This window comes from Ascaphus truei, chromosome 4 (genome assembly GCF_040206685.1).
Source record: "Ascaphus truei isolate aAscTru1 chromosome 4, aAscTru1.hap1, whole genome shotgun sequence".
Lineage (NCBI taxonomy): Eukaryota > Metazoa > Chordata > Amphibia > Anura > Ascaphidae > Ascaphus > Ascaphus truei.
Genome location: NC_134486.1, coordinates 204629316 through 204656314, shown reverse-complemented (window position 1 = coordinate 204656314; position 26999 = coordinate 204629316). Strand labels below are relative to the sequence as shown.

General features: G+C 41.6%; 1 protein-coding gene across 1 annotated transcript in view; it reads right to left on the bottom strand.

Moving 5' to 3' along the window:
• LYST (lysosomal trafficking regulator) overlaps positions 1 to 26999 on the bottom strand; it is a 377263-nt gene that overhangs the window by 288917 nt on the left and 61347 nt on the right. The window contains 1 exon segment of the mRNA XM_075594997.1: positions 25701 to 25899. Coding sequence (XP_075451112.1) covers positions 25701 to 25892 — 192 coding nt within the window. The 5' untranslated portion in view covers positions 25893 to 25899.

Genomic DNA, 26999 nt, shown 5'->3' with positions numbered 1-26999 from the left:
TTTAACATTATACTGTACTGTGCAATATTTACAGTATACTGTATATTTATATATACTGTATTTTAATTCTAAAGGTATTCGAGAATGTACTGTACTGTATGAGGACCTGGTGACTTTCAACCCTCTCAGACCCACAGAACGGATTATTTCACATTACTGTATATTTATCCTGTATATTTTCAGTAATTTAGAAGCAGTGGCTGTTCTGAACAGAACAGTTACTGTAAGCAAACGGATGCACATCAGATTTACATTTCCAATTCGAGAGGGGATTTTTCCAAAGCAGGCAGGCCTCCCTCTAAGGGAGGGGGATGGTGGGATGATACAGTACTCTGGCTGGCCTCCTGCTGAATCTTGTTACCGTAGCCAGCCCAGGGCCAGATTAACAAAACAATGGCTTGGATTGGATTAGCCAGACGATTGATGCTTGGCCAGGGAGGGATTAAAAACTCTAAGGGAGGGAGGGGGTGGGGTGGCTGAAATACTGTAGCTGGGACTGTACTGTGTCAGTATTTCCAACGGCAGGTCACCCTAATAATTGCATGAATAAAACCCCAAAGACAAGGCCCAAATATAGTACTGTATACTGCTTATACAGTACAGAGCTGTATACTGTATTAAAAATAAATAATCATACAGTACTGTACAGTATGTATTATTGTGTGTTGAGGTTTTGAATTGCTGTTAACTTGAAATGTTTCACCATTGTATTGTACTGTATTTGTAAATAAAAGTTTTTTGTGGCGACTTCAGCAATAAAAGAACTGGTTAATTTATCTCACATAAAGTACGTGAATACGACCGCAATCACCGTTGTACAGTAAATGGGTGCATAGGATGGAACGACAGGTGCTAAAGGGGTATAAATATGATATTTATCAGTGTTCCCCTTATAAAGTATACAGCACTCTATTGTCATTCATACAGTATAGTAAAGGGTAGACAACAAATGGTCTTGCAGTATACTGTATTACTACAAATCTGTCAGGTTGACCAGAATCACTGCAGATATCGGAAAATAATACAATTTTATTAATTCTACATAGAATTAATAAAATTGTATTATTTTCCGATATCCGCAGTGATTCTGGTCAACCTGACAGATTTGTAGTAATATACTGCAAGACCATTTGTTGTCTACCCTTTACTATACTGTACTGTATGAATGACAATAGAGTGCTGTATATAAGGGGAATCCTTCTGATCAACTCTCTTTGATCAACACTGATAAATAATTTATCTCACACTCTCACAGTACTACAAACTGCTTTTTGCTTGCAGACTGCAAAGCCGCAAAACCAGCAACATTGTAAAAAAAGAGCAATGAGCGCGAAATTGGCGTGGGAACTTCTGTTCTAGGGCCCCTAGAAATAATATTCTTTATTTTATTTATAAACTCACATTTATAAACCCCGTCACCCACCCCCGCTACACACAATAAAGCGGGCACTTACAGTACAGTATATATTTATTTCTCTTCATGTATTTATTTATTTAGATTTATTTATTAATTGTGGAGCTGCTGTGCGTGAGGGGCCATGGCCAGGATGGGGGGGGGGGTAACGGTACAGTATGTGGGTAGGGGGTGAGGGTGGTTAGACCTCACAGTATGCACCTAAAGGGGCCTGTATCTCGGGGGGCACGGGGTCCCCAGACCTAAAACCAACGCGATTCAGCTCCGGAGACCCCCTGCACATGTACACTATCAATAAAAATGTATTTCAAATGTATTTATTGTCATTTATTTATTTATTTATTTAGATTTATTTATTTATTTTTTGGCGGCTGCTGTGTGTGTGTATTTTTTTATTGTGGGTAGCGGGAGGGTGGGTGAATGGGGTATTAGCCCCAACGATGGTTGTTTAGGGCTTGCGGGGGGGGGGGAGCGGGAGGGCTTAACCCCTTCATGACCGTAGCGGTATTAACTGCCACAGTCGTGAAGGGGTTAAGTGCACCCGCAACCCCCCCCCCCTCCTGCAAGTCCTAAACTCACACCAAGGGCCAAATACCCCCCTCACCCATCCCCACTACACACAATAAAGCGGGCACGGTGGGTTAACCCCTTCATTGCCTTAGCGGCTATCCGCTATGGTAATGACGCAGCATTTCTGTATTTTTAATAATATTGAGCAGGAGCAGGGGGGGTCCCTGAGCATTAATTTCTGGCTCAGGGAACCCCCTGCTCACTGTACAATATTATTAAAATACAGAAATTATGCTTCTTTACCATAGCGCATAGCCGCTAAGGTAAAGAACGAGTGTTTATTTATACTGTATATTGTATGTGTTTTATTGATACTGTACATGTGCAGAGGGTCTCCAGAGCAGAAGCGCACAGGTTTCAGGTCTGGGGACCCCGTGCCCCCCGAGATACAGGCCCCTTTAGGGGGTGCCGGTATCCCTCTGCTCTGCTTGGTTTACAGGCCGCGATCACGTGATCGGGGTCTTTAAACGCAGAGGGATACCGGCACCCCCTAAAGGGGCCTGTATCTCGGGGGGCATGGGGTCCCCAGACCTAAAACCAACGCGATTCAGCTCCAGAGACCCCCTGCACATGTACACTATCAATAAAAATGTATTTCAAATGTATTTATTGTCATTTATTTATTTAGATTTTTTTTTATTTTTTTTTGGCGGCTGCTGTGTGTGTGTATTTTTTTATTGTGGGTAGCGGGAGGGTGGGTGAATGGGGTATTAGCCCCAACGATGGTTGTTTAGGGCTTGCGGGGGGGGGGAGCGGGATGGCTTAACCCCTTCATGACCGTAGCGGTATTAACTGCCACGGTCGTGAAGGGGTTAAGTGCACCCGCAAACCCCCCCCCCTCCCGCAAGTCCTAAACTCACACCAAGGGCCAAATACCCCCCTCACCCATCCCCACTACACACAATAAAGCGGGCACGGTGGGTTAACCCCTTCATTGCCTTAGCGGCTATCCGCTATGGTAATGACGCAGCATTTCTGTATTTTTAATAATATTGAGCAGGAGCAGGGGGGGTCCCTGAGCATTAATTTCTGGCTCAGGGAACCCCCTGCTCACTGTACAATATTATTAAATCTCTCTTTGCTGCAAACACATCTCGCCCCCAGTACAGTATGTGCAGTAATTTACTGAACATGTACTGTAGAATAAATGCATAGTTTTATTTATTCGGGTTTATTACACAGTATACTGTTCGGCCGGAAAACATCAGCATACTGTACAGCACAATATTATCCATCGAAATCCCCCCATTAGCCGTTTTCTTTTCTGAGGAAAAACAAAATGAAAAGTTTTAATGTACAGTAATGGTCAGCCCCCTAAAGAAGTACCCAGCCAGCCCCACCAAAATAATACGGCAACAATACAGTACTCACCATACTGTACTACTGTATTTCCCATTCAGCTGGCGCCAGCGCCGGTCCACCACTGCCAGTACAGCTTTCTTCATCACCCACGTCGATAGTTTGCAGCGGGACTAGCCCACCTGTAGTCAGCAGGTGAGGCGGGAAATCGCTTAGGTACATGCAAGCTTCATCAAAACTGGCCGCGAAATCCGACTCTGTCTCAGGGTTGTCACTGACAGTGGGACCATCATTGGAAGCCGGTGCTGGTGCATTGCTTGGCAGGGACTGTCGCTTCTTAGTTGGTTTTAACACGACCCTTCGCCTTTTGCCGCCTCCATGATCATAGATACGGGAAAAACCCTGACACACACACCAATACCCTCCAACAAATTGGGGCTCAATACGGTGAAAACAGGGGTCACTACATAACTTTTTCCTTATTGCACGCTTCCACAAATGAGGAGTTGGCGAAAATTTGTAAAAGTCATAGTTTTCGATAAAATACTGATAAATTTGAACAACTGTTGCCATCTTATCCTCTGTTGCATTAATAGCGGCCCATATCAAATAAGCATAACTTCTGTCAGGTTTTTGGAACACGGGCTGCTGCACTTGAACACTCATGGTGGGTCTCTGAAGAATAGTGTACAGTAACTGAAACTACGTACACTGGTCTTTGTCTTTATTTAATACTGGTATGTAAAGCCTAAATTGATACATTTTTGCAACGTCTTCCTTCAGTCTCAAGGCCAAGTTACAATGGCACACTGTGGTATAGTATCTTTTTTAAACGAAACAACTGCAAGCCCACACATTACTGATTCGGCGCTTTACAAGTCATGAATTTATGCCATCTGGTGGACATGCGAAGCATTGCAGCCTAGTAAATCCTGATCATTATCATTTAACAGATCAGGCCCCCGTCAGCCAGGCATGAACCGTGGCTGGGAAGGCAAACACAACGAAGCATGCAAGAGGTGAGCAGCGGCGGATTCCAGGTATCTGCCAGGTACAAACTGGGCATTTGCTCGAATAAAGTGTGTCGGTGCAGTATAAGAAATTTTCCACAACGCTTCTCCCATGCCTAACTAAGATATTTAATGAGATGCTTCTTGGCCTTTTCCCTCCTAGAGAAATGCCACGAGCAACCATAGTGGTAATTCCAAAAGAAGGAAAAGACCCCCTGATGTGCTCTAGTTATAGACCTATTTCTCTGTCAAATACGGACCTAAAATTATATGCAAAAAATTTGGCCACTAGATTAAATAGTATTCTCCCTAGATTGGTCCATGCGGATCTGATGGGGTTTGTCCTGGGCAGACAAGCCCTTGATAATACAAGGAGAACGGTAAATTTAATACATGTGGCAAAACAAACATGCCCATCTCTATTACTCATTGAATGCAGAAAAAGCGTTTGATAGATTAGACTTGTAGTTTATGACAGCCACGCTTTTACACATGGGATTCACACTATTCTGGAACCAGGGTCACGTGTAGGATGTGAATGAGGCCAGATAGCTTAACTCATCCCTCTTTGAAAGCACAAGTCCTTAAGTATTTTCTTAACTTTATTGGGAAAGTCACAGCAAATAAAGGGTACTTGTAGATGTTGTGGAGGGGTAAGAGAGTGCTTCTCTATGTGGAATGCTTTGTATCAAGGGAAGGTAAAAACGGAATGGCCTTGCCAGGGGGTAGATAGCATGAGAGGTACTCACTCAGCCTGCTTAGAATGAAAAAGGAAGTGAGTAATCGTTGTCATACAGGAATAGTGACAGGACTATGCTACCTGTGAATACAGACAGGGGAGTATGGAAAAGTCCACTTAGCAAGGGGGATTAAAGAGGTTGGCAAGGCAATCAGCTACTGACAGTGTAAGAAGGGACTGTGTAACAATAATGTATCGATTACACAGGCACTGTCAGTTTTCAAAGCAGGGAAAACATGCAACTGAAATATAAAGGGCTAGCAGGTAGAGCTGCAAAGGGGGGAACAGAAATGAACAATCCTGTTCCAGGACACACACCAAAAAATATTAAATAGCATAAACACCCTTTACTCCGCCCCAGCGGCCATAGTGAAAACAAATAATGTTTTGTCTGATCCTTTCCCAATATTAAATGGAATTAGACAAGGGTGTCCGCTGTCCCCTTTGCGGTTTGCCTTGGCCATAGAACCATTAGCCTGCCGGATAAGAATTAATCCCAATATTACGGGTATTTCTGTTGGAAAGAAGGAATTCAAGATCGCTGTTTTTGCAGATTATATACTATTGACGCTCTCAAAACCTCTTATTTCACTCCCTAATCTTTTCCAAGTTTCATCAGAATTCGGTTCTTCCAGGTTATAAAATTAATAATTCCAAATCTATGTCCTTAGTTTAAATATTCCTAAAGATATGGTAAAACTACTCCAACTTAATTTTTATATCAAATAGAATCCGAACCATATTAAATATTTACGGGTCCAAATAACAAAAGATTACTCAACTTCATATAACACACATTTTAAACCCTTCTTTGACCAAATAGCAAAAGATTTGGCCACTTGGAGTCCATATATAATATCCTGGTTTGGGAGGATAGCCACTATAAAAATGAATATTCTACCTACAGTAGACTCCTATCTTTTCCAAACTCTCCCAGTTAAAATCTGTAAGAAGGACCTAAACAATATCCAAAAGAAAATACTGAAATTTGTTTGGCAAAATAGGAGCCCCAGAGTCTGCAAAGACATCCTCTATAAATCCAAAACAGAAGGAGGATTAGCCTTCCTGAATCTACAAAACTATTACAGAGCTGCACAATTAGGGCAACTAATTAGTTGGCATTCAAATCCAAACAACAAACAATGGGTCGAACTAGAATATTTTATATACTCCCCATTTAAAATTAAAAATCTTCTCTGGCTTAATAAAAAATCTAGACCCGCTGAGATTAATAAAAACCCGGTGATCTTTTGCCTGTAATCTTTGGGATTCCCTTAAATCTAGGTTCCAACTAACCGCTATTCCATCCCTTATGCAACCTCTGTTTTCGGACCCCTCTCTTCCTTTTTACAGAAGTAACCCGCAATCCCACCTTTGGGTCCAAAAAGGACTCCTAAGAGTTAATGATATTCTGGTTCAAGGTGAATGTCCCTTTATTCACCTAGCTACAAACAAATCATGATATTCCCTCCTCTGAATTTTTCAGATTCCTCCAGGTTAGACATTACAGCTGCAGCGGCCGTTATTCAAACAAATCACGGCGCCAATTTCGTGGCTCTGCTGTACTCCGCGCCGCATGAACGCGGCTAATCGCCCCAGGCACCTGCCCTTATCGCGATTGGTTTGTTGAATTTCATGGATTCTGTTTCTTTGGGTGCAATGAAATGAATGAATTGCAATGTGTACAATACTGTGCTACTGTGTCAATTTAAGGTGTTTAAAAACAAGAACACTAAACTGCCATTTTCTGCACTCGCATCTTAAGGCGGTAAGGTTGGAAGACATCCCACGTCATGACATCGGTATTCCGATGTACACAACGCGTGAAGTGTTTGAATATACAGCTGCAGCGGCCATTATTCAATCTACAAACCAAAACGATCCCAAGTTTTAACTTTTTATGAGGATTGGTGTTTACACCAGCCCCTTACAAAGGGCATTATATCCAGAATATACCATAGTTTGACCCCTATCAAAAGCAGCCAAACCTCTGATAACTATATGGTATCCTGGGAAAAGGACTTAAACATCAGTTTAGATCTTGATATTTGGAAAGATATCTGGGAAGCCGCCTCCAAAAATCCACTGTGCGTTGTAATTAAGGAAAATATTTACAAGTTAATATTCAGATGTTATATAACGCCTACCAGGTTGCACTCTTTTCTCCCAGGTATTTCCTAAACCCAAACTGTCCAAAACACACATACTGTACAAAGATTGACACGTTTACATTTTGGAAAATGTAAAACATTCCAAATCCAAAACAAATTGTGTTTTGGCAAAACCAACGCCTAAAAAAAAAAACGAAAATTGTATAGAACTGAAACCAATACCAAAACACCAGTGAAAGTGCCCATCCTCTTTGGCCCACAGCCAAATGAAACCATTAAAATCTAAAAAAATCAGATACATTTTTATGTTACAAAAGGTCTTTCGTTATAAGTGCTGAGAGGTATCTCTCCCCCCCCCCCCATACTGCAAATCTTATTCAAATTATTTTTGTATTGGTTTCCGATGATTGCGTAAACTGTTAGGCACACCGTTTCGCTTGATCCTTATGCAACAGACAATTTCCCCTTTTCTGGCAAATAGAAATTCCTTCCTTTTTGGAACCTTCATATGAATTCCATCTTTCACATAATTAGAATAAAAAACAAAATTAAAAAAAAATTAAAAACAAAAACTTGACACATTCACATATACAATAGAACTTTTTAGGCTGGAACTGGGATTTTTAAAATATGGTCTTTCCAGAGGTGCAAGCTTTCTAAAGCACTACCAAAAAGCGAATCGATCTGTATAAAATCAGTTATCTTGGTTCAAAAAAGGTGCAGTCGCGGAGCTCCATGCAACGGAGAGGCCGTGTTTCTAGCGGGAGGTGAGCGGAAAGTCTTCCCCCTTTTTTTTGCTTAGGCCCTGCCAGCCAAGTGTAAGGATTCCGCTCCTGGGTTTGGCTGGAACTCATCCTTACAGAGCTATTCAGTTTCCAGTCAAGCACTCCCTAAACCTGCAATCAGTTATCACCTGCTTCTTGCTGCCTCCTGTGCAGCTCTGGCCTGATTGGCTTCCTGTGCTATTTAGCTGCTGCCTTTCCTCCAGGAAGTTGCTGAGCATAAACCAAGTTCACATTGGATGTAACTGTGTTTGCCACAAACACCTCTGTCTTAGCCTTACCGTTTTGTTCGTGCTGAAGTGCTGGAGTCCCCAGCACTAAGTTTCATTGTTCCTGTTGCCTGTCTGCATATTAATCGTGCAGAGGCCTGCACATTCTCCTTGCAGAGGCCTGCACATTCTCCTTGCAGAGGCCTGCATCGTTGTTCCTGTTGCCTGTCTGCATTTTCCTCGTGCAGATGCCTGCATCGTTGTTCCTGTTGCCAGTCCGTATATACCTTGTGCAGAGGCCTGCATCGCTGTTCCTGAAGCCTGTCTGCATTTCTCCCAAAGGCCTTCATTATGGGCCGCTCTCGTTCTTCACGCAGACGGCATTCCTACGCGGCAGCTTCTATGCTGAAGCGCTAAGCACCTGTCTTCCTGTTGCCGAACCCCAGCTTGGATATCGCTTGTCTACGGATTACCCTGCCTTCTCCAATCCTGACCCCGCTACGTCTGACCACGGAATCCGCACTCCGGACCTGACTCCGTGGCCTAAGGTCGACGTATTCACTTCCCCACCTCAGCCCCGTGGTCCGGTCCCGGTTTGTGGCGAGCACGATCGTTACACAAAGAGAGTAAGCACCACGGAGAAATAGGTGGGGGAGGGAAACACTTTCAGAATATCCCTACACTGGGCCGTAGAAAGGATAAGGGGATGCCAACCCTTTCACCCACGTTGTGGAGAACTGTGAACTATTAGTCCCCCACTGCCTCCCTTCCATCCAAGAGCTATGGTGACAAGAGAAACTGTGATATAGCCTTCTCCTGTATCAGCTATGAGAGGCCAAAAGTATCTCAGAGGGACCCACTTTTTACTTTATAACACATTCTACACCATCATTGTTAATTTGAATGCTAGTACAACTGTGCAGAATTTAATATCATTGTATGGACTGTGATGTGAATTATTTATCCAACAATGTAGTCCTGGTCTGACGGTCTGAGTTACAAAACCTGCTAAAAGCATATGTTTTTTTTAATTTTATTTAACCAAGCCTGCGGGACTGCTTGCTGTTCCCGTCTTCCTTTCATATCAGATTACCCTACACTATGGGTAAAAACGGGGTGCATTGGAACAGAATATGTACTAGAGAATTTTATAAACCTACAGTTGCAGAAGATACAAGTTCATTGACAGAATGACTCTGAAATAGATGAATCTGTCACCCAGTGTTCACAGCCTCACTCGCCACCTTCTGACCACCAGGTGTTGCTACAAGAAATAATCCCAAGGAAGTAACTGGTCAGATCTACCGTATCAAGTAACATTTTAGTTTTAGTACAGCAAAATACCCATAAAGAGGAAATCAAGAAACTCAAAAATTAGATTTCCAAATCGAAAGATATAGTTGAACACTGAGAAAATAGAGAATCTATGGCTTGCTGGAATCCCTGAAGATGCAGAGAATGTCCAAATGCGTGTGAAAAAAGTGCTACATCTTCCAGAGGATGAGCAGGATTAGGAACTGTAAAGCGTGCATCGTGCTCTTGGACCAAAACCGAATCCAGGGAGCAGACCCAGACTCATTTTGATGTGATTCCTAAATATAAAGATAGGGAACAGAACATACAATTGTCAAGAAAGATGGACTCTACATAATGGGAAACACAACATTTTCCTCTTCAACGACGTCAGCACAGAACCTATAAAGAAAAGGAGAGAATTGGTCAAATGCAGGGATGACATGCAGAAAACCAGTTTGAAGGCTTTTATTTGGTATCTGTCTAAAACCATTATTGTGGTGAATAACCAGCGTCAAATACTCACACCAATAGCGGAGGCAAAAATATTCTTAGAGACCAGACATTCCCTGCCGCTAACATTCTGTAAGGATCTGCAATATGGATGTCCCCTGATTTTGCTGGCCGCTGAGGCAGGAAGTCAGCCACTGTTTGAGCTGGACTGCTCACACTTGCCTCCTTCCTTTATAAGGTTTCCATTCCAAGGTACTGCCCACCTTGTGTCCTGTTGGAACCTCTGGTTGCCGCTTCTCTTGCCTCAGACCCCTGCCTGCCTGTAGACTATTCTGCCGCTCTCAAGCCCAGACCCTGGAACCATGACCATGACAATTCTGCTTCTCTCCTGCCCCAATCTCAGTATTGTGACCTCTACTCAGCCGCTGCACCATGCCCTGACCCCACTATTCTTACTGATTCAGGATCTAGATCCCAGGCACGGGTCAGTCTAAACACTTCACCTCTTCCTAGCGGGTTTGTCTCCCGGACAGTACAAACCAACATATGCAAAACGTAACACTTCTGAGAACACATATGATGTAATTTAGGGGACAATCCCCTAGTATGTCCTTTAACTGAGCTTTATTTCTCCATATAGATACTGGAGGGTTAATAGATTGCTTTATAGTAAATAGTAGTAGCTGTCTCATGTTCGCCCTAACTAATAATACCCACTCAGGGGTGCATGGGTTGGTGTAGCAATCTCAGGATGCCGATATCTTTGTTTTTAAAGCACTTAAATATTTAAATTGCTTATACTGTTTGATATGTTTAACTTGTCGTGTATAACCTTGATCCAGAAATCGTATGTTGGTACGCCAGGAGGTAGGTTGCCAATCCATGGTTCCTCAAATTTCTAAACTAACTGAAGGACCATTTCCATCAATAAAAAAAAAAGAGGTATGCACTCTCCCATTAAAAAGAAGAGCGTATTAATGACTCAAAGTGTTTGTCCTGATATTGCTCTCATCCAGGAACTCACGACGGATATCTACTATTATATATAATGGATATCTAATACACATTTCTAAAGTTACAATTCCAAAAGAAGAGGTGTCGCAATTTTAATTAATAGGGCATGTCCATTGTAGTATCTGCTGAATTTAAAACCCTGAGGGTAGGTACATGATAATTAAGGGGATGATTGAATCGAAAGATCACAGTAGAAAATTTGTATGTGCCAAATAGCAACACCAATACATTTATTGAAGGTATGATATCACTCGTTAAACAAACTGCTTAAGGGGTGCTCATCATTGGTGGTGACTTTAACACCATTCTATCCACACTGGAACGATCAGGAAATGGAGTTACATTATCTACATCAGGCACACCTTTATTAATATTTCATATGAAAATCAGCTTGTGAATTCTTGGTTGGAGAGTAATGCAGAGATGAGATTATACCCATTTCTCAGCTCAATATTCTTCTTATTCCTGTAATGACCATTTCCAAATGGATCTTACCAAGAGGGAACCGATTAAAAAGTGTGATATATAAACGAGTGCTAGAAGAGTAATTTCCCCATCGGTTGACACACCAATCTCTATAGAGATGGAGCTACCTAGGGACGACATAACTAAAACATCACTGGTCTTTAAATACATATCTATTACAATTAAAAGAAATTAAGCCTTTGGGAGGAATTCATAGAACTTTATAATGATAAAACATCTCTTGGGTTTATTTGGGCGGTCTCTAAGGCAGTCATGTGAGGTAAATTAATTGCATTTGCATGTTAAAAAAAAATGAGGTTTTGAACATTATGGCAGATATTAAAGCTCTGGAACAAGACCAGGGATGGGAAGGTCATACTTGAAAATGCAGCCACATTAAGAGGAGAGCTCAAATTGATTGGCAGTCAGTTGAGTATTGGTTGAAACAAACTAAGAGGAACTTGTACAAATTCGGGCAAGAAGGCCTAAAGCCTATTAGCATGGCAACTGCATAAACAGAGAGTGAACAGAATAATTAATCAGGTAATCTCTAAGGATGAAGTAGTATCTGTTAATTAAAAGAAAATAGAAGAAGCATTTCTATCATTTTACACTAACCTGCATAGTTCTGACTGGAAGACTTCAGAAACGCAAAGAAAATTTACTTGCTTAAAAATCTCTGAAGAGCAAAAAGATACCCTAAAAATAGGGACAGTCCCAGGGGTTAGAATTGCAACTGGGTCACTCAAAAATAGAAAATCAACTGGGCCAGATATCTTTCTAATTGAATACCACAAAATATTGATGAAGCTGGTCTCTCTGTAAGCCCTTTAATGATTCTAGACTGAATAGTGCTCTCTCAACCATGAGACTAGCAATGATCACTTTAATTCATAAAGAGGGCACGTGTTACGGTTGTGCTCGCCAGAAACCGGGGCCGTACCGCGTGGCTGAGGCTGGGTTATGAAATCACCGACCTTAGACCGGACAGCCTGGTCCAAAGTGCGAAGTTCATAGTCAAACAGGCCGGGTTCTGGATTGGAGAGGACAACGTAATCGCTGGACGAGCCAGAGTCGGGATAGGAGATATCCGGGTAGTCATAGTCCAAGCAGGGAGTCGGCAACAGGAAATCAAGCAGGTCCTCCTAATTCAGCGTAATCGATGCAGGTCGGGAACGGGGTTTGCGTGAGTGGCGTCCACGTCCCATGGCGCCGATCTAAGAGAGGGAAGGCAGACCGGGGTGGGGACACCGCCAGGCAGCAACGGTAAACCAGTGCTTCAGCGCAAGTGTTCAAGCTGGCCTCTGCGAAGGGAGAAAGAGCAGCAGGCCAAGGGGTCCAAACAGCAACCTCTGCTAAGGGTAGAAGCAGCAGGTTGCGGGCTCCAGGGAGATAGCACACAGCAGGTCTCCGGGGTGCTTCAGCGCAGGAGCTTAAGCTGGCCTCTGCGAAGGGAGAAAGAGCAGCAGGCCACGGGGTCCAAACAGCAACCTCTGCTAAGGGTAAAAGCAGCAGGTTGCTGGGAAAGCAGGAACTAATGCTGGAACACTTCCACAGGATTAGTTACGAGGAAAACAAGCAAGGGCTTGTGGCAGAACACAGGAATGTCCAAGAAGGCTTATGCTCGGCAGAGAGGGATTGTGGGAAGGCAGAATTTAAAGGCTAGCAGGCCAATCCCCGGAGGAGGGTGTGAGGGCACTGCTCCAATGACTGAGTACAAGGCTAGGTTGCAGTGATAGCCCACACAGCTGCTGTTGATTGCAAAGAGGGAATTAGTGAGAACAACAGCACCCTGCAAGGCTACGAGAAAAGCCAGGAGTGGATTCCTGACAGCAAGTCAGCCTCAGACCGAGTTAATTACAGACCGATTACTTTACTCAATACTGATATAAAACTAATGGGCCAAATTACTTGCCCTAAGGTTACAAAACATGTTACCCCAATTGACCCATAAGGACCATTTGGATTTATCCACAATAGACAGAGATTTGACAATATAGCAATCAACATGATTCATCCATCGAAATGAAGTCACAGATCACCCTTTCATGTTGTTGTTAAATGTTGAGAAGGCAATCGACAGGGTAAAATTTAAAAAAAAAAAAAACCTATTCAACCTAGGGAAAACTTTTGTAACTTGGTCAGACACTATATGATACTCCGAGTGTTCTATTTTTATTTCTGGAACAAATCACAGACCTATTTCGCATACATTGGGGAACCTCTTTTTGCATTATCTATGTAACCTCTGGCACAGTTAAATCAGAAAAGATTAAAATATAAAATTGGCCTCCCTGGAGATATACCTACAGAACATAGCACTATCACTATGCAGACGATATGGTGTTATTCTTTAGGAGACCCTCGTTTCCCCAGCTAATTCAAATTGTGGACGAATATGGTTCTGTTTCAGGTTTTAAAGATAAATTATTATAAGTCCAGTTTACAACGGCGGAGAAACCAGTATTATTAACAGTCAGTGAAAACCCCTTTCAAAACTGCTAAAGAAAGTATAACATATTTAGGAGTGGAGATTCCGAGAGATTTATCTAACATATATAAACATAACTATATTCCTTTACGGTATAAAGTAGAAGCTGAAGTGACAAGATGGAATGAGCTTTTATGGTCATGGTGGGGAAGAATTGCCACCATCAAACTGACCATTTTGCAGAAAATTTTATATTTGATGACTGCTGGTCCAATTATTCTGCCCAATGGTTTTTTTTTTCCCAAAAGGCCAGCCAGACTGGTGATGGGCTTCATCTGGAATGGGAAAAAAGGCTAGAATTGAAAAGGATATTCTAAGTTCACCTACTGTATGTTGGTGGAAGGTTTGGCTTTATCCAATTGTAAACATTATTACTGGGCATAATTGAAGGGTATATATTACTGGTACCACAGACCACCTAGTGCTGATTGGGTAGACATTGCAGAAATAGCTATAGGTAATAACCCAATCTCAGAGCTACGCTTTATTGAAAAACCAGGTGAACCTGTTCTCTCGCAGAAGCACTGACTTTCTAGACCTGCCATTATAGATTGGCATAAAATCAGAAATAATATACTTGGTAGAGCTACCCCTCTGGCACATATACTTGGCTAATAGATGTTAAGCCTTACTCCGATCCGGAATTCGACCGCCTATTATCCACTAGTAAATCCATGAAAATGCATTATTTGTAAATTATGTTTTCATGTCCATGCAACTATTGTGTATAAGAGAGGATTCCTTTCTATCAGCATTTTCACATTTGCCATATGACTCCAACACCTGGGAGTAGGGATGGCTTCATATCAGAAACACAATCTCTGGAAAATATTATATTTTATCATTTAAAGTATAAAGCAGTTAATATCGCGATTATACATGGAGATTAATCTACTGAACGGGGATAACTCATACAGTAACCGGTGCCAACCCTCCCCCCCCCCCATTGGAAAAGATATAGCATTTGAAAACCGGAAAAACATCTGCACAGATGAACATAATTTCCATATCCACCAATGAAATCCAATTTATGTATACATTTTTTTTATCGCATATATCAAATCTCCAGGATTTATCCTGGAACTCCAGATCTACACTGGCGACACACTTTATTCGAGCCCGGCTAGTCCCACGAATTCGGGTATACCCGGGTGTATTGAGGTTTGTGACTGTTTTCTGCCCGAGTGCATTGGGTTATTTTCCAGGCAGGGATTGAAGCATTTTATTCCCGCTGGCTGCAATACTGCACAGTATATATATATATACTGCATTACAATTCATGAATTTATGCCATCTGGTAGACACGCGAAGCATTGCAGCCTATTAAATCCTAATCATTATCATTTAACAGATCAGCCGCCCGTCAGCCAGGCATGAACCCAGGCTGGGAAGGCAAACGCAACGGGGCTTGTCAGAGGTGAGGAGCGGCGCATTCCAGGTATCTGCCAGGTACATACTGGGTATTTGCTCGAATAAAGTGTGTCGGTGCAGTATGCAGGAAATTATGTGGTTTCAAGGTGGATTTCTTCCATTTATGGTAGTCTTGTCCACAAGTCGTTTCTGGGAATACATAGTTCAAGAAATACAAAATGTCACCCAATTAGAGATCCCCATGAAGTCTGAATGCATTTTATTGGGGCGGTGGCCAGAGGACAGATAATCTAAAGATTCTAAAATATGAATTAACCACGTGTTTCTTGCGGCAAAACTTTTAATTGAGAAGGTGAAAGTCCACCAGTGTTCCCACAATTAATCATTGGTGAGCAAGATTATGGGATATCGCAATAATGGACAACTTAACCTATGGCTTTTAAAAATAAATATTGGAAGTATATCGAAATATGGGAAATCTTGATACAATACATTTAAATGGGACAGAGCGTCGACTCAGCGCTCTGGTTTTTCTTCCACAGCACCCGGCAAAAAAATGTTCTAAAAAGGTTTTCACTTGTTTTCACTTGCTTTTTGTATTTTACATTACACCATTCTAGGATAATGTATATAATCTTCTGGGATAAGACCATGAGATATCCTTCATGACACATCTATACTATAATTCTAAGTTGGATTACGTTTGTTAGTTTCTTTGTATGTCTGAAGCATCGAAATTTCAGAAACGGCACCACATAGCACAACAAAACTTTCACTGGACATTCTGCTGCGGATTTGTAGGTCAACACAACTATTTTGAGCTTCCAATGTGACTCACCTCCCAAATTATGGACATTCTAAGTTTCCCTCGGCTGTCCAGCAAAAATGTTAGAGCAGGAGCGGGGGGAGGGGGGAGCGTGGCTACTAAGGGAGGGGGCGTATCCTTGCCTGGATCGGGGCTGTGTAGGTGTCTCTGTTTTGTGTGAGATGTGCGGGGGAGGTGTGCCAGCAAGGGGGGGAAGAGATGTGCCGACAGCGAGGGGAAATGTACGAGCGGGGCGGGGGGGGGGGGTTTACACATGTGCCACCAGCGGGGGGAGATATACCAATGGAAGGGGGGGCAGGGAGATGTGCCAGCAGCGAGGGGACATGCCACAGCAGCACAGGGAGATGTGCCACCAGCGGGGGGGAGGGGGGAGGCCGGGGACATGTTCCGGCAGCAGAGGGCGACAGACACACACACACACATATATACACAGACAGAGACAAATCTCACCCTGCACTACATTCAGCAGCAGGGGAGGAGGGAGGGGGGCGGGGAGATGTATTCAATATTACAGCACAAAAGCTAGTTAAAATATAAATACGACAAGAGTAGGAATAGTGTGTGCTGCAATAATGTTTTGTTAGTTCCTTTGAAACTATCTTTATGGAATCCAATGAGTATACGTGTAATAATATGGCAGATGGCTGAACTTGAGTTTGAATGTTACGACGGTGGGAGATTAATACTAATTGACTTTTTCATATACTGTATATGTACAGTGTATCCGAATGGTGGCATCTTGCTATGTGTATCTATTATTTTCCATTTTTTATCTATACTAAAAAAATAATAAAAAGATTGTGGGGGAAAATAAAAAACAAAATGCAGTCCTTCCTGGTACAAGAAAGAGCAAATGAAAGTAACGTTGTTTACTGGGTTAAATTTGTGTGGTTTGTTTTTTTTGTACCAAACAATAATTTGTAGAAAATCTCAATATGAATCCAGTGTTATGCAAACCCAGCAAGCTGAACTGCGGAAACAGTTTCACTTCCTTTAGCTATTACTTTTTTGTGATGTTGGTATATAGTGTTGGACATGTCGTAATAACGTCCACACGCATAATGTTTGAGGGAAGGCTAACATTTTGTAACCTTTTTGCTACCAGAGGTCTGTAAAACATTGCTAAAAAAAAAAAAAACTGCTTGTTAATCCATATAAAAAGCAAAAGAACCATGCAAAATGGGGTCCATAATGGTCTATAAAGTTTGGCAAATGAGCTAATCAAAGTGTGGATCACTAATAATTGTTGGTAAACTATCCAACAAAAAAGCAAAATAAATGTTATTTATAAAACCAGAAAAGAGTAATGGAAACAGAACAGCGTTAGGAGGGAGCACACAGATCGTATCTAAGTTATTAGAGCTAAAAGCCAGGTATACATATTGGCATCTTCCTGATAAACATGTGGTCTAAATACAGAACACTGACGCTTGTTTAACGCTTTCAGTGCTGAAGACATTTGAGTATTTGTCGCCAACAGTGTTCAAGTCAAAGTAATGATAATGTTATTGCAATCCATGCAGACAAATTATACATATTTTTATTTGTCAGTCTGATTTAGTAATTACTTACTACCTGTGGTTTGTTGTTTCCTAATCACATTCTTTTTCCAAAGGTTAAAAATAATATTGTATGTAAACATAAACAAAGTAAAGTAAATATGAACTTCTGTTTCTCTTGTATTTTTTGCATCAACTACATACATTATATACCTGTATCAATATGTTCAGCATCCTGTAACCTATATGAATATCTTGAGAATGATTTGTATATTAAAAAATGTAACAGTATAGAAGTGTTATAAAAAGGCACATATAAAACTAATTTTAAAAATAGTAAAATGTTTCCCAACATGCACAACTTAAATAGAATACAAGAAAATAAGCAGATATTAAAAAGAAATATATATACAAAATGTAGCAATGAAAGCGTGGCTACAGTGTTTGTGTTAGCCCACGTCCATAGTTAGCGTGAAGGTACGCATGTGATGCACTCAAAAGCCTGTAAGGCAATGCGCACGGCCATAGAGTGCGCGTGCGCGACGGCGCATCCAATTTCCGCAAGACAAAATCTTTTGATTTTGTTGTGAGACGGCCGGGTTATGGGTGCGGTTCAGCCAATGAGGGTGAACCGCTCACGTGACGTTACAGGCATTCCCCCAAATATTGAATTAAAGTTGCTCTTGGTCGCGTCTCCTCCTCCAGACTCCTCAGGCCACGGATTGCCTGTGCTGCAGGCGCGTACTATGTGCAAGGCCTAATACTAAAGGTTACTAAAAAGGAATACAATTATTAAAATGTTGACTAAAACAATGCAAACAGATAGTTAATTAATCCTTTTGTAGCATTGTCAAATTACCCAAAAAGCTACTCGCCCAACCAAAAAACGCTACTTGCCACCTAGCCCCATCCCCGCCCCTTCCATTTGAGTTTTTTTGCCCACAGAAAAGGAAATCTCCAAATATGCTGAATAAAACTGCACCACAATCCAGATTCTCCGCTTTCCTGGTATTGATCCCTGAACACACCCAGCACTTCTGTATCATTACCACACCTTCACATAGCTATCACATTGCTGCACCTTTACATTACTTCCAAGCCCAAAATAGTTCTGTCAAAGCACCTTCAGCCTTTACACTTTGCAATTAGGATTTGTAAAATAAACCTCAGTAGTAGTGTGACCTGTAATATAGCCTACAACATCAGATAATACCTGCTGCTCAGCCAACAGACATCTACCTCCCACGAGTGTCGGGATTCCTCCTCAGCCTCGCATGCGGTGCATGCGCAAGGAGCACACCAGGACAAGTGCAGCAACCGGAGCACACCAGGACAAGTGCAGCAACCAGACCACACACAGTGCCGCTCCGCAGCAGCTCCTGTTTCTTCCCAGAATCCCATGGCCTTTTCATATACTTAATATAATACACAATTTCAGGAATTGAACCCGATACTTCATACGCTAGTGCAATTCTCCAACTACTACACCACAGGGTGGTGTGATGATTGTAACTCTTTAAAACAACCTTAACATATACTGCATAGTGCAGTCAATCACCCAATTGAATACGCCATCTAAACAAACATAGGGTTGTTTAAAGAGAATATTCTTCCATCCACACTGTGGTGTAGTGCTTAGAACAGTGAAATGGTATATGAAACGATCGATGGTTCAATTCCTGCCTGGTGTGGTATAATGTATACATGTCAAATGACGCCATTTTGAAATTAGCTGCAGGGGAAACACTGAATGCCGGGAGATGCCGCCGCAGTAAGCAACCGACAGCGGCCAAAATGCACTCGCCATGGGCGATTGGACGAGTGCATTTGTTGAGCCCTGTATATGAGGCATGTTAGTCCCACAATTAAAAGTATACCATATTTAAAACACTGTACAGTATATTAGAAAATTTCAAAATCTGGAATGCTCATGTCCATTATCACTCCAAAATCTATTATATATTATATTATGCTAAGCCATAGTAAATGTATCTAGGAAATGAAATGTGAAATCAAGTTAATAATCTAGGAAAAATATAACTAAATTAACAAATCTTCTGTTAAAAAAAAAAAAAAATGATCGGCTTAGAGCCATAAATGAGGATGGGTGTACATGGAAATTCAAGGAATCCTTAACATAAGATAACATTCCTCCTCCTCTTTCATTGATCCTTCTTAACGATGGAATATCCCTGAATGGAGATAGATGTATCAGGAGTTTTGGGTGTCTACACATATTAATGACTTATACAGATAGCACCATGCCCTTAGTTAATCTAGTTTGGACAGTAGGTATCCTTTCACAAAGGAACCTCTTTTTTTCCAACTGAAATCATTTTGGTATGCAAAATGAAAAAAAGGTATGACATTTATCATCTTTTATGGGTACTTTTGCATGTTTTAGACAGGGCTGCAACCTTCTTTCATCATTAAATCGCTTAAAAACAGGGGTGCGCTAACTGGGGGACGGTTACAGAGGTCCCACGCTTTCCCCCCAAAGCATTTAAGTTAAATGCCGGGAGGCTGTGCGAGGCCTCTGTAACTAACTTACCTTGGCTTCCAGCGACGCGTCGTCATGGTAACCCGACGTCAAATGACGCCCCGGGGTCACGTGACGTCGCGTTGCCATGGTCATGTGACGTCACATGACCCGCAGTGTTATTTGACACTGGAGCCGAGCGCGGGGGGGGGTGGGGTGGGGAGAGAGACAACATTACTTTTGTGAATACCCTGGGGACTGTAGCAATTGCAACAGGAAGTGCCCTGAAAAAGGTCTGCAACCCTGTCTTTCCCCATTATCACTTCCACTGCAGCCAGGGATTCTGGGTAATGACATGCAAATGAGGGGAGTCAGAGCCTGCGAGTCAACCATCTACAAAAAAAAGGATATTGTAGATCAATATGAGAACATTAAGGTATTGTTCCAATCAAAGGTGCAAAAAGCTCAGAGAGGTCAATCAATAAATCTCCTCACTAGGAAACTGAATGAATGGCGAGGTGGTCCTGGAGAAATTAGATGGCATGATTACATCCCACAGTTCTATGGATAATGAGGTTCTGTCCCTGTGGGAGCAAATGGCCAATCTCACTGACAAAAACCAGGGGCTCGATAACAGGTCCACACGCAACAATATCAGAATTAGAGGGTTACCTGAATCATTTACCCAGATTGATCAGACAGTACAACGCATTTTTAGAATGCTCCTATCTGACCTAAAACCAGAGCTCCAGGTCCTGGATAAGACACATATGGCCTAGAGAGTCTGAGCCACCACTACTTCCAAACAAAGGAGGCGGCTATACTAGCTAGGGAGATCACACACGGCTCTAAGGCTGGATGATAGTCTCGGACCTTAAGCCGATGACAGAGGCACTGAGAAGGCGCAACATTAAATGTAAATGGGGTTACCCTTTCCACCTTAACGTCATTAAAGACCGAGCAGCTATGTCGGCTAGAAGTCTGTCAGATGGTGAAGACTTACTAAGTAACTATCTCAGCAAGCTGGGCATAGATGGAGACTCCCCCTGTGATTTCTGGAGGTCGCACGGTAGGACCAAAGCCACAGAGGCTGGCGTGGACTGGGGCTCCCCATGGAAAGTCCCTAGCATTGTATTTTGTTGCCATTAGCTCTATCATTGGCTATCCCCACCTATGCGTTACTTGCCAAAAAGTCTGAAGACACAGACCATTCACCTGGTAGAATGGGGCTGACTCAGGAAGTCCTCTACCATACTTTTCTTTTTTGAAATAAATGTGGCGCATATCGCCATATATGCCCGGTCGTAACTCTAGTCCTGTGCCCCCGGGTAATCTGTCTGCGGCCCCGATCTTAGGGATTCCATGTTGAAGTGCTGTACCCTGTAAGATTCTGGATTCTATTACATAATAGGGACTGTTTTTCCTTTTTATCCAACTCTTAATGCCATTTTTAATGAGTTTTAAAGCATCCATTTCTATAGCAGGTTTTAACCCACCTCCCATGCTGTGCAAAATATTTGCAACACTGTTTGGGAAAATGTGTTGCAAATATTCCCAGCAGTTTGAGCTGCAAACTGTAACAATAGATAATGTTATCGTAGTAATATAAGGAGACATTGCAGCTGCTGAGTTACACTAACTGAAGCAGCCATTATGTTAGTCACACAATCAGGATTTTGACAGTTTTATAAGGAGCACATAAACGAATGCCAGCTCACTTTGCCGAAGCAAGCGGGGAGACAATTGAATTTGGTATAAGCAGTTATCACGTTTGTATGACACTTGTTCTTTGTGCCGCGTGGTGTTGCTACGGGAGACACCACAGGCGTTTTTTGGTATAATCGCAGCCTAAGGTAGGACAATAAAAACAGACCTCAGTGAGAGACGCTACTCTTTGTATGCCCTGACGTAAGAAGTCTTGTCGTACACCAGCTGGATGGATGAGTTCTCAACAGCAGCCATGAAGGGACCCAGAAGAAAAATGTATACAGTAGCTTAGCGAAGGGGTGCGCATACTTCAAGCTGCGCCCCCCTGCCTGGCAGCCGCAGCGTTCACGCCCCCCCCCCCCCTTTCCAAGGACTCGGCGTCAAATGATGTCGCGGGTCACGTGACCCCGCTGCGTCATTTGACGCCACGTTGCCATGGCGATGCTTCGCCAAAGACCTGCAGAGCGCAGGTAAGGGAGTTAGAGGCCTCCCCTGGCATTTAATTTAAATACGGTGGGGAAAAGCGCGGGGTCTCTGTAACAGCCGCATCCCCCCCTAGAAATTCTCGGGCACGCCCCCCAGTTTGCGCACCCGTGGCTTACTGCACACTAAATTACCCTATGATAAGAACAATATGTGCTTTAGAAAGAAATCCACTAATCTCTCGATGAGATAATAACTAGATGTAAGAACATGCAGAATTTAATGGAATTGGAAGATGAAAATATGGGATATGAACTACATGACCTAATTATATAAAGACGATAACTCAATCACCATCAAATATAGAATCGTAGCCAAGACAGGGATCTAAAACCTAAATCCCATTTGTATCCTATTCAAAATGGAATTTTCATAAAGATCTTGTGCTCGCTCCAGGTAGACATACAGTATGAGTTCATGGACTGTAAATCTATCAGAATATGTTAATCATCATCTACAATTGATGGTTAAATATCGTAAAATCGTATCCAAGGGACTACATAGAACTTCTTAAGCTTATCCAGGATATCAAATGGCAGGAAGATTTTCTATGGGTCACTGTACACACAGATAGCACACGATCTTGGGGTGACCACCACCACCAGATACTTTAGATTTTTATGACACACTAACTCAGGAACAGAAACATTTTATCAACCAGCGTATTTTATGTATTTATTTTAACAATTCTTTCAGATTTATTGGGAATTTCCCATTGAAAATATGTGGCACCGTGATGGGGTGAAGTGTGCCCCAAGCTATGCCAACTTGTGTATGGAGTTTTGTGAGGAGTTACGTCTGGAAAATAATCCCTTCACCTCCCAAATCCAGCTAAGGAAGCGATACATAGATCATTTTTATTTGGAAGGTGGATATATATTTGTACGTAAAGCAGTTTTTAACCTGAATTACTAAGAACAGTATGGACCTGACATGCATGTTCAAATGTCCATGGATGCTTTTTCTGAGGGTGAGACAATTCATACTAAAGTTTATAAGAAATCATTTGACTGCAATGGATACCTGGTTACTGTAGTAACCATCATACAAGGTTGTTTAGATATACCCCCTTATGGACAGTTCCAGATTCGCAGAAAGGAACCTTTTTTTTTTAACAATCCCTTGAACTAAAGAAGAAATTTGCCGAAAGACTTTATGATGCTCAAACTGTTAAGCAGGCCCTTAAACGAGCCGAGTAATTAGATGGGCCATTCCTCATCGTAGGTACACCTACCATATCCAGGGACCAACAAGATAATGATACAGTTAAACCGGAAGTGGACACCACTTTTATTACATGATACAATAGGGCAGAACCACTTCTACAAATAATGAAAAAAACATTGGGTCATCTGCAAATCGGATCGGAGATTGGGTGCATCAATATCGGAAAAGCGCAGAATTATTTACTGAAAAGACAGAAATCTAAAGACATTCCTTGCAATCCCAGTTGGTTCGTAGGCATCATGCAAGCCCCTGGCGAGTTCCTTTTCTCTTATAGTCTGGGGACTACGCATACCACTGATCCTCTCGACACTTTTTTAAACCCCTGGAAAAGGCTGGATGTGGGAATCAGAAAAATCGCTGTGGTGCTTTAAAATGTGCTAGTGCGCTACATGTAACTTTCTAGAATTAACGGACAAAAACATTTTTAATTCTACTTCTACTGGGGAACAGTTCTTTATTAAGCAATTTACCTATTGCAATACTATTGATCTAGTATATCACCCAATGTCCCTGTGGAAACAGTACAGTATATAGGAGGAACCAAAAGGTCCCTCAAGATATGTTTGTTTAGAGCCCAAATAATTGTTTTCTAAAATATGAGAAACAAGGTGACTCTGGCGCAACGGAGTACTCCTTGATAAAGTGTTTTAACACAAAACGCGTAGGAGGGGCGTGCCTCCATTTTTTTAGATGGATCAATAAAGATACATTTTTAATACTACTTGTTTGGGACCCACTTTTGGCTGTTGCGCCAGAATCACCTTTTTTCTCAGATTTACCTCTCTACTCCAGGCTGCACGCTTACCAGGACTTCAGGATTAAGAGATTTCCGTGAGTACTTTCTTATTCATGATTACTCAATGTGAGTCCAGGGACCATCCCAATGAGGGTTTGATGGTTTTTTTTAGCCTTACACCTTACCCTTCAGGGAGTATTGGCCCACCTGGGGACTTTACTACTTATAAGCAGTTTATCCATATCCTTATCCAGTCCTGTTTTATGTATACAAATTGAAGGGATTCAGTGCTGAAGCGCCTTTGTCACTTGGAATTGGGACTTTTCTAAATATGGTCTTTCAAAACATGTCGCGGAGGTCCATAATAAGATGTTTTATTAATTTCTTGTCTCAATATTGTCTCCCCCTTAATTACTGATTTAATGTCTTCAGTATTTATTCATATATCAGCTCTAACTCGATGTATGTATTGTGGATAGTACTCTGTTACACCACCCTATTAAGTACTAATGGAGCATGATTTTGTTATTTTTTTATTGGCGGTTCTATTAGTGACGACTTTTTAAGTATATTGCCCCACCCCATGCATCTCCGACAAAGCCGCTGCACGCTGCGGAATGGGAAGGATATTCTGCCACTCAAGGCGTTCTGTATCAGATATATAGAACAAAAATATGTCCAAGCGCATCGATACGTGAAAAAACATGATATATATACAAATGTACATCAAATAAGGAACCACAGATACAAACTGTGATAAAGCAATAAAAAAGTGCAACGAATAATTTTAAGTGTGTATATAAAACATTTAAACACCCAATAGGCAAAATGTGACAAAAGATTAATGAAAGAACACTTCTCTTATGAGTAGATGGTCTGCTGCTGTACTGGATAAGCTGGGGTCAAGGTAACACCAGCTAGATAGAGAAACACAAAAAAAGAAAGCGCAGGACCCTCAGTGTAGTAAATAAAAATATTCAATTTATAAGTGAGGTAATATATGCACGTACAGAATCAAAGATAAAATGAGCATGTAGGTATAGTAACCAGTATTTACTACACTATGATGGTCTTGCGCTTGTTTCTTTTGTGTTGCTCTGTATCAGATGCAGAAGTACCTCCGTGAAGTCACGCGAGGGCCCATGTGTCACAAGGTTACAGCAGTATACTTAGGTGACGGGGATCTCATACGTTACTCTGGACTAAACTGGTATTGTGTTGAATGCATTACATCACGCATATACGCTTGTAACTATTGTTATTTCTTTTTACTTACCACTATTCTGATTATTAAACATATGCGCATTATGGAACTTTTCTATGTTCTGGAAATACATTATATGCTTACAAGACATGGGAAAGTATTTTTGGAGGAGCCACAAGAGCCTTTTAACGGATGATTTAACAGTGGTCCTTTCCCCACTTGATTTACTCACTGGGCTTAATTTCAGTTGCCTCTGTACAAGAGCGTGCAAACTGGCCTGTCTAAAGCTTAAATAAAAATAAGCAGTCCTTACATTACCTGATCAACACTGGTATTCATAGTGTTAAGTAGCAGAAACCCTCGACCGTTGATGAGGTATTGCCCAAGTACTGCCATGTGGCTCTCCTCCTCTTCATCATCCCTCGTTTCTGCCTCCTGAGCCCCTGCATTGCACAGCCTGTTGACATCAGTCAAGAACTCTCGAGCTAAGGAGTTGCAGGGACTGCTCATGATGGTGCTGCAAAAAAAAATAATTAAATTAATATATAATTCAGGAAGTATTAAAGTATTATACAAAATATTTACTTAAATAAATATTACATGTATTAAAATTCAAAACTGATGGTCCAAATTAATAATGTACAAATGTAGCCAGCCTCATTATTTCTAGGAATAACACATCCCATAATAACTCAAAATAAACATATTTTCCAGAGGATTCAATGGAAGCGATCGCTCAGAATATCACAACATACCCCACCATTGTGCACCAGAAAGAAAAGTGAAGCCTGCTACATCTGTACATAATGAAAATATATACACGTGTCTCTAACAACAACAACTATGGTAAACCACTAACTTGCAACCACTTTGACCGAAACGGACAATCCTTTTTTTAAAGAACAATTAAACTTCTTGTTATGCTACACCACATAAAATATACCAAATAATATCTCCCCTAGATGAATTGTGCAAATACAAATATAAAATGGGAACAACAAAATGATAGCGAGTGTGATGTAGCGGATGGGCAAGATATTTAGCATTTATTTGATAAAAGCGATACAATTACAATAACAGCATAAGCTTATGAAATGTCTCCACCATGGGTATAAAGTCACAAGCAAGCTCCATGATATAGACTATGGGGGTTATTCATTAAACTGTGATCGTGTAGGTTGGAGCACTGTGGTACAGAAACTCCCAGTCAAGTCAATGGGAATATCGCTACAACAGTGTTCAGAATAGCACTACCTCCGTGTAATGAATAACCCCCAATCTCACCACTGCTGGCACAATTGATGTTAGTTGGGTTCCATAAATCTTATCTACAGTTGTTTTGAGACCATTTAGATTGTTTTTTATTTTTTTATATAGGAGGTTGTAATGGACTGGGATCCTTACAGGATTACTGTATGTTAGGTAAACCAGCAATCAACATTAGATCAATTAGATCTAAAGCTACAATATACTTTTATTGCTACCCAGTGTGTAGCAGCCCAAAGATGGAAGCGACAGACAGCAATAAGGAATGGGAAAAATTGAATTTGAAACAAGTTACTTATGTGAAAATAATGCGAAAAAGATGTTTACACCAATAGACAAAATATCCATTTT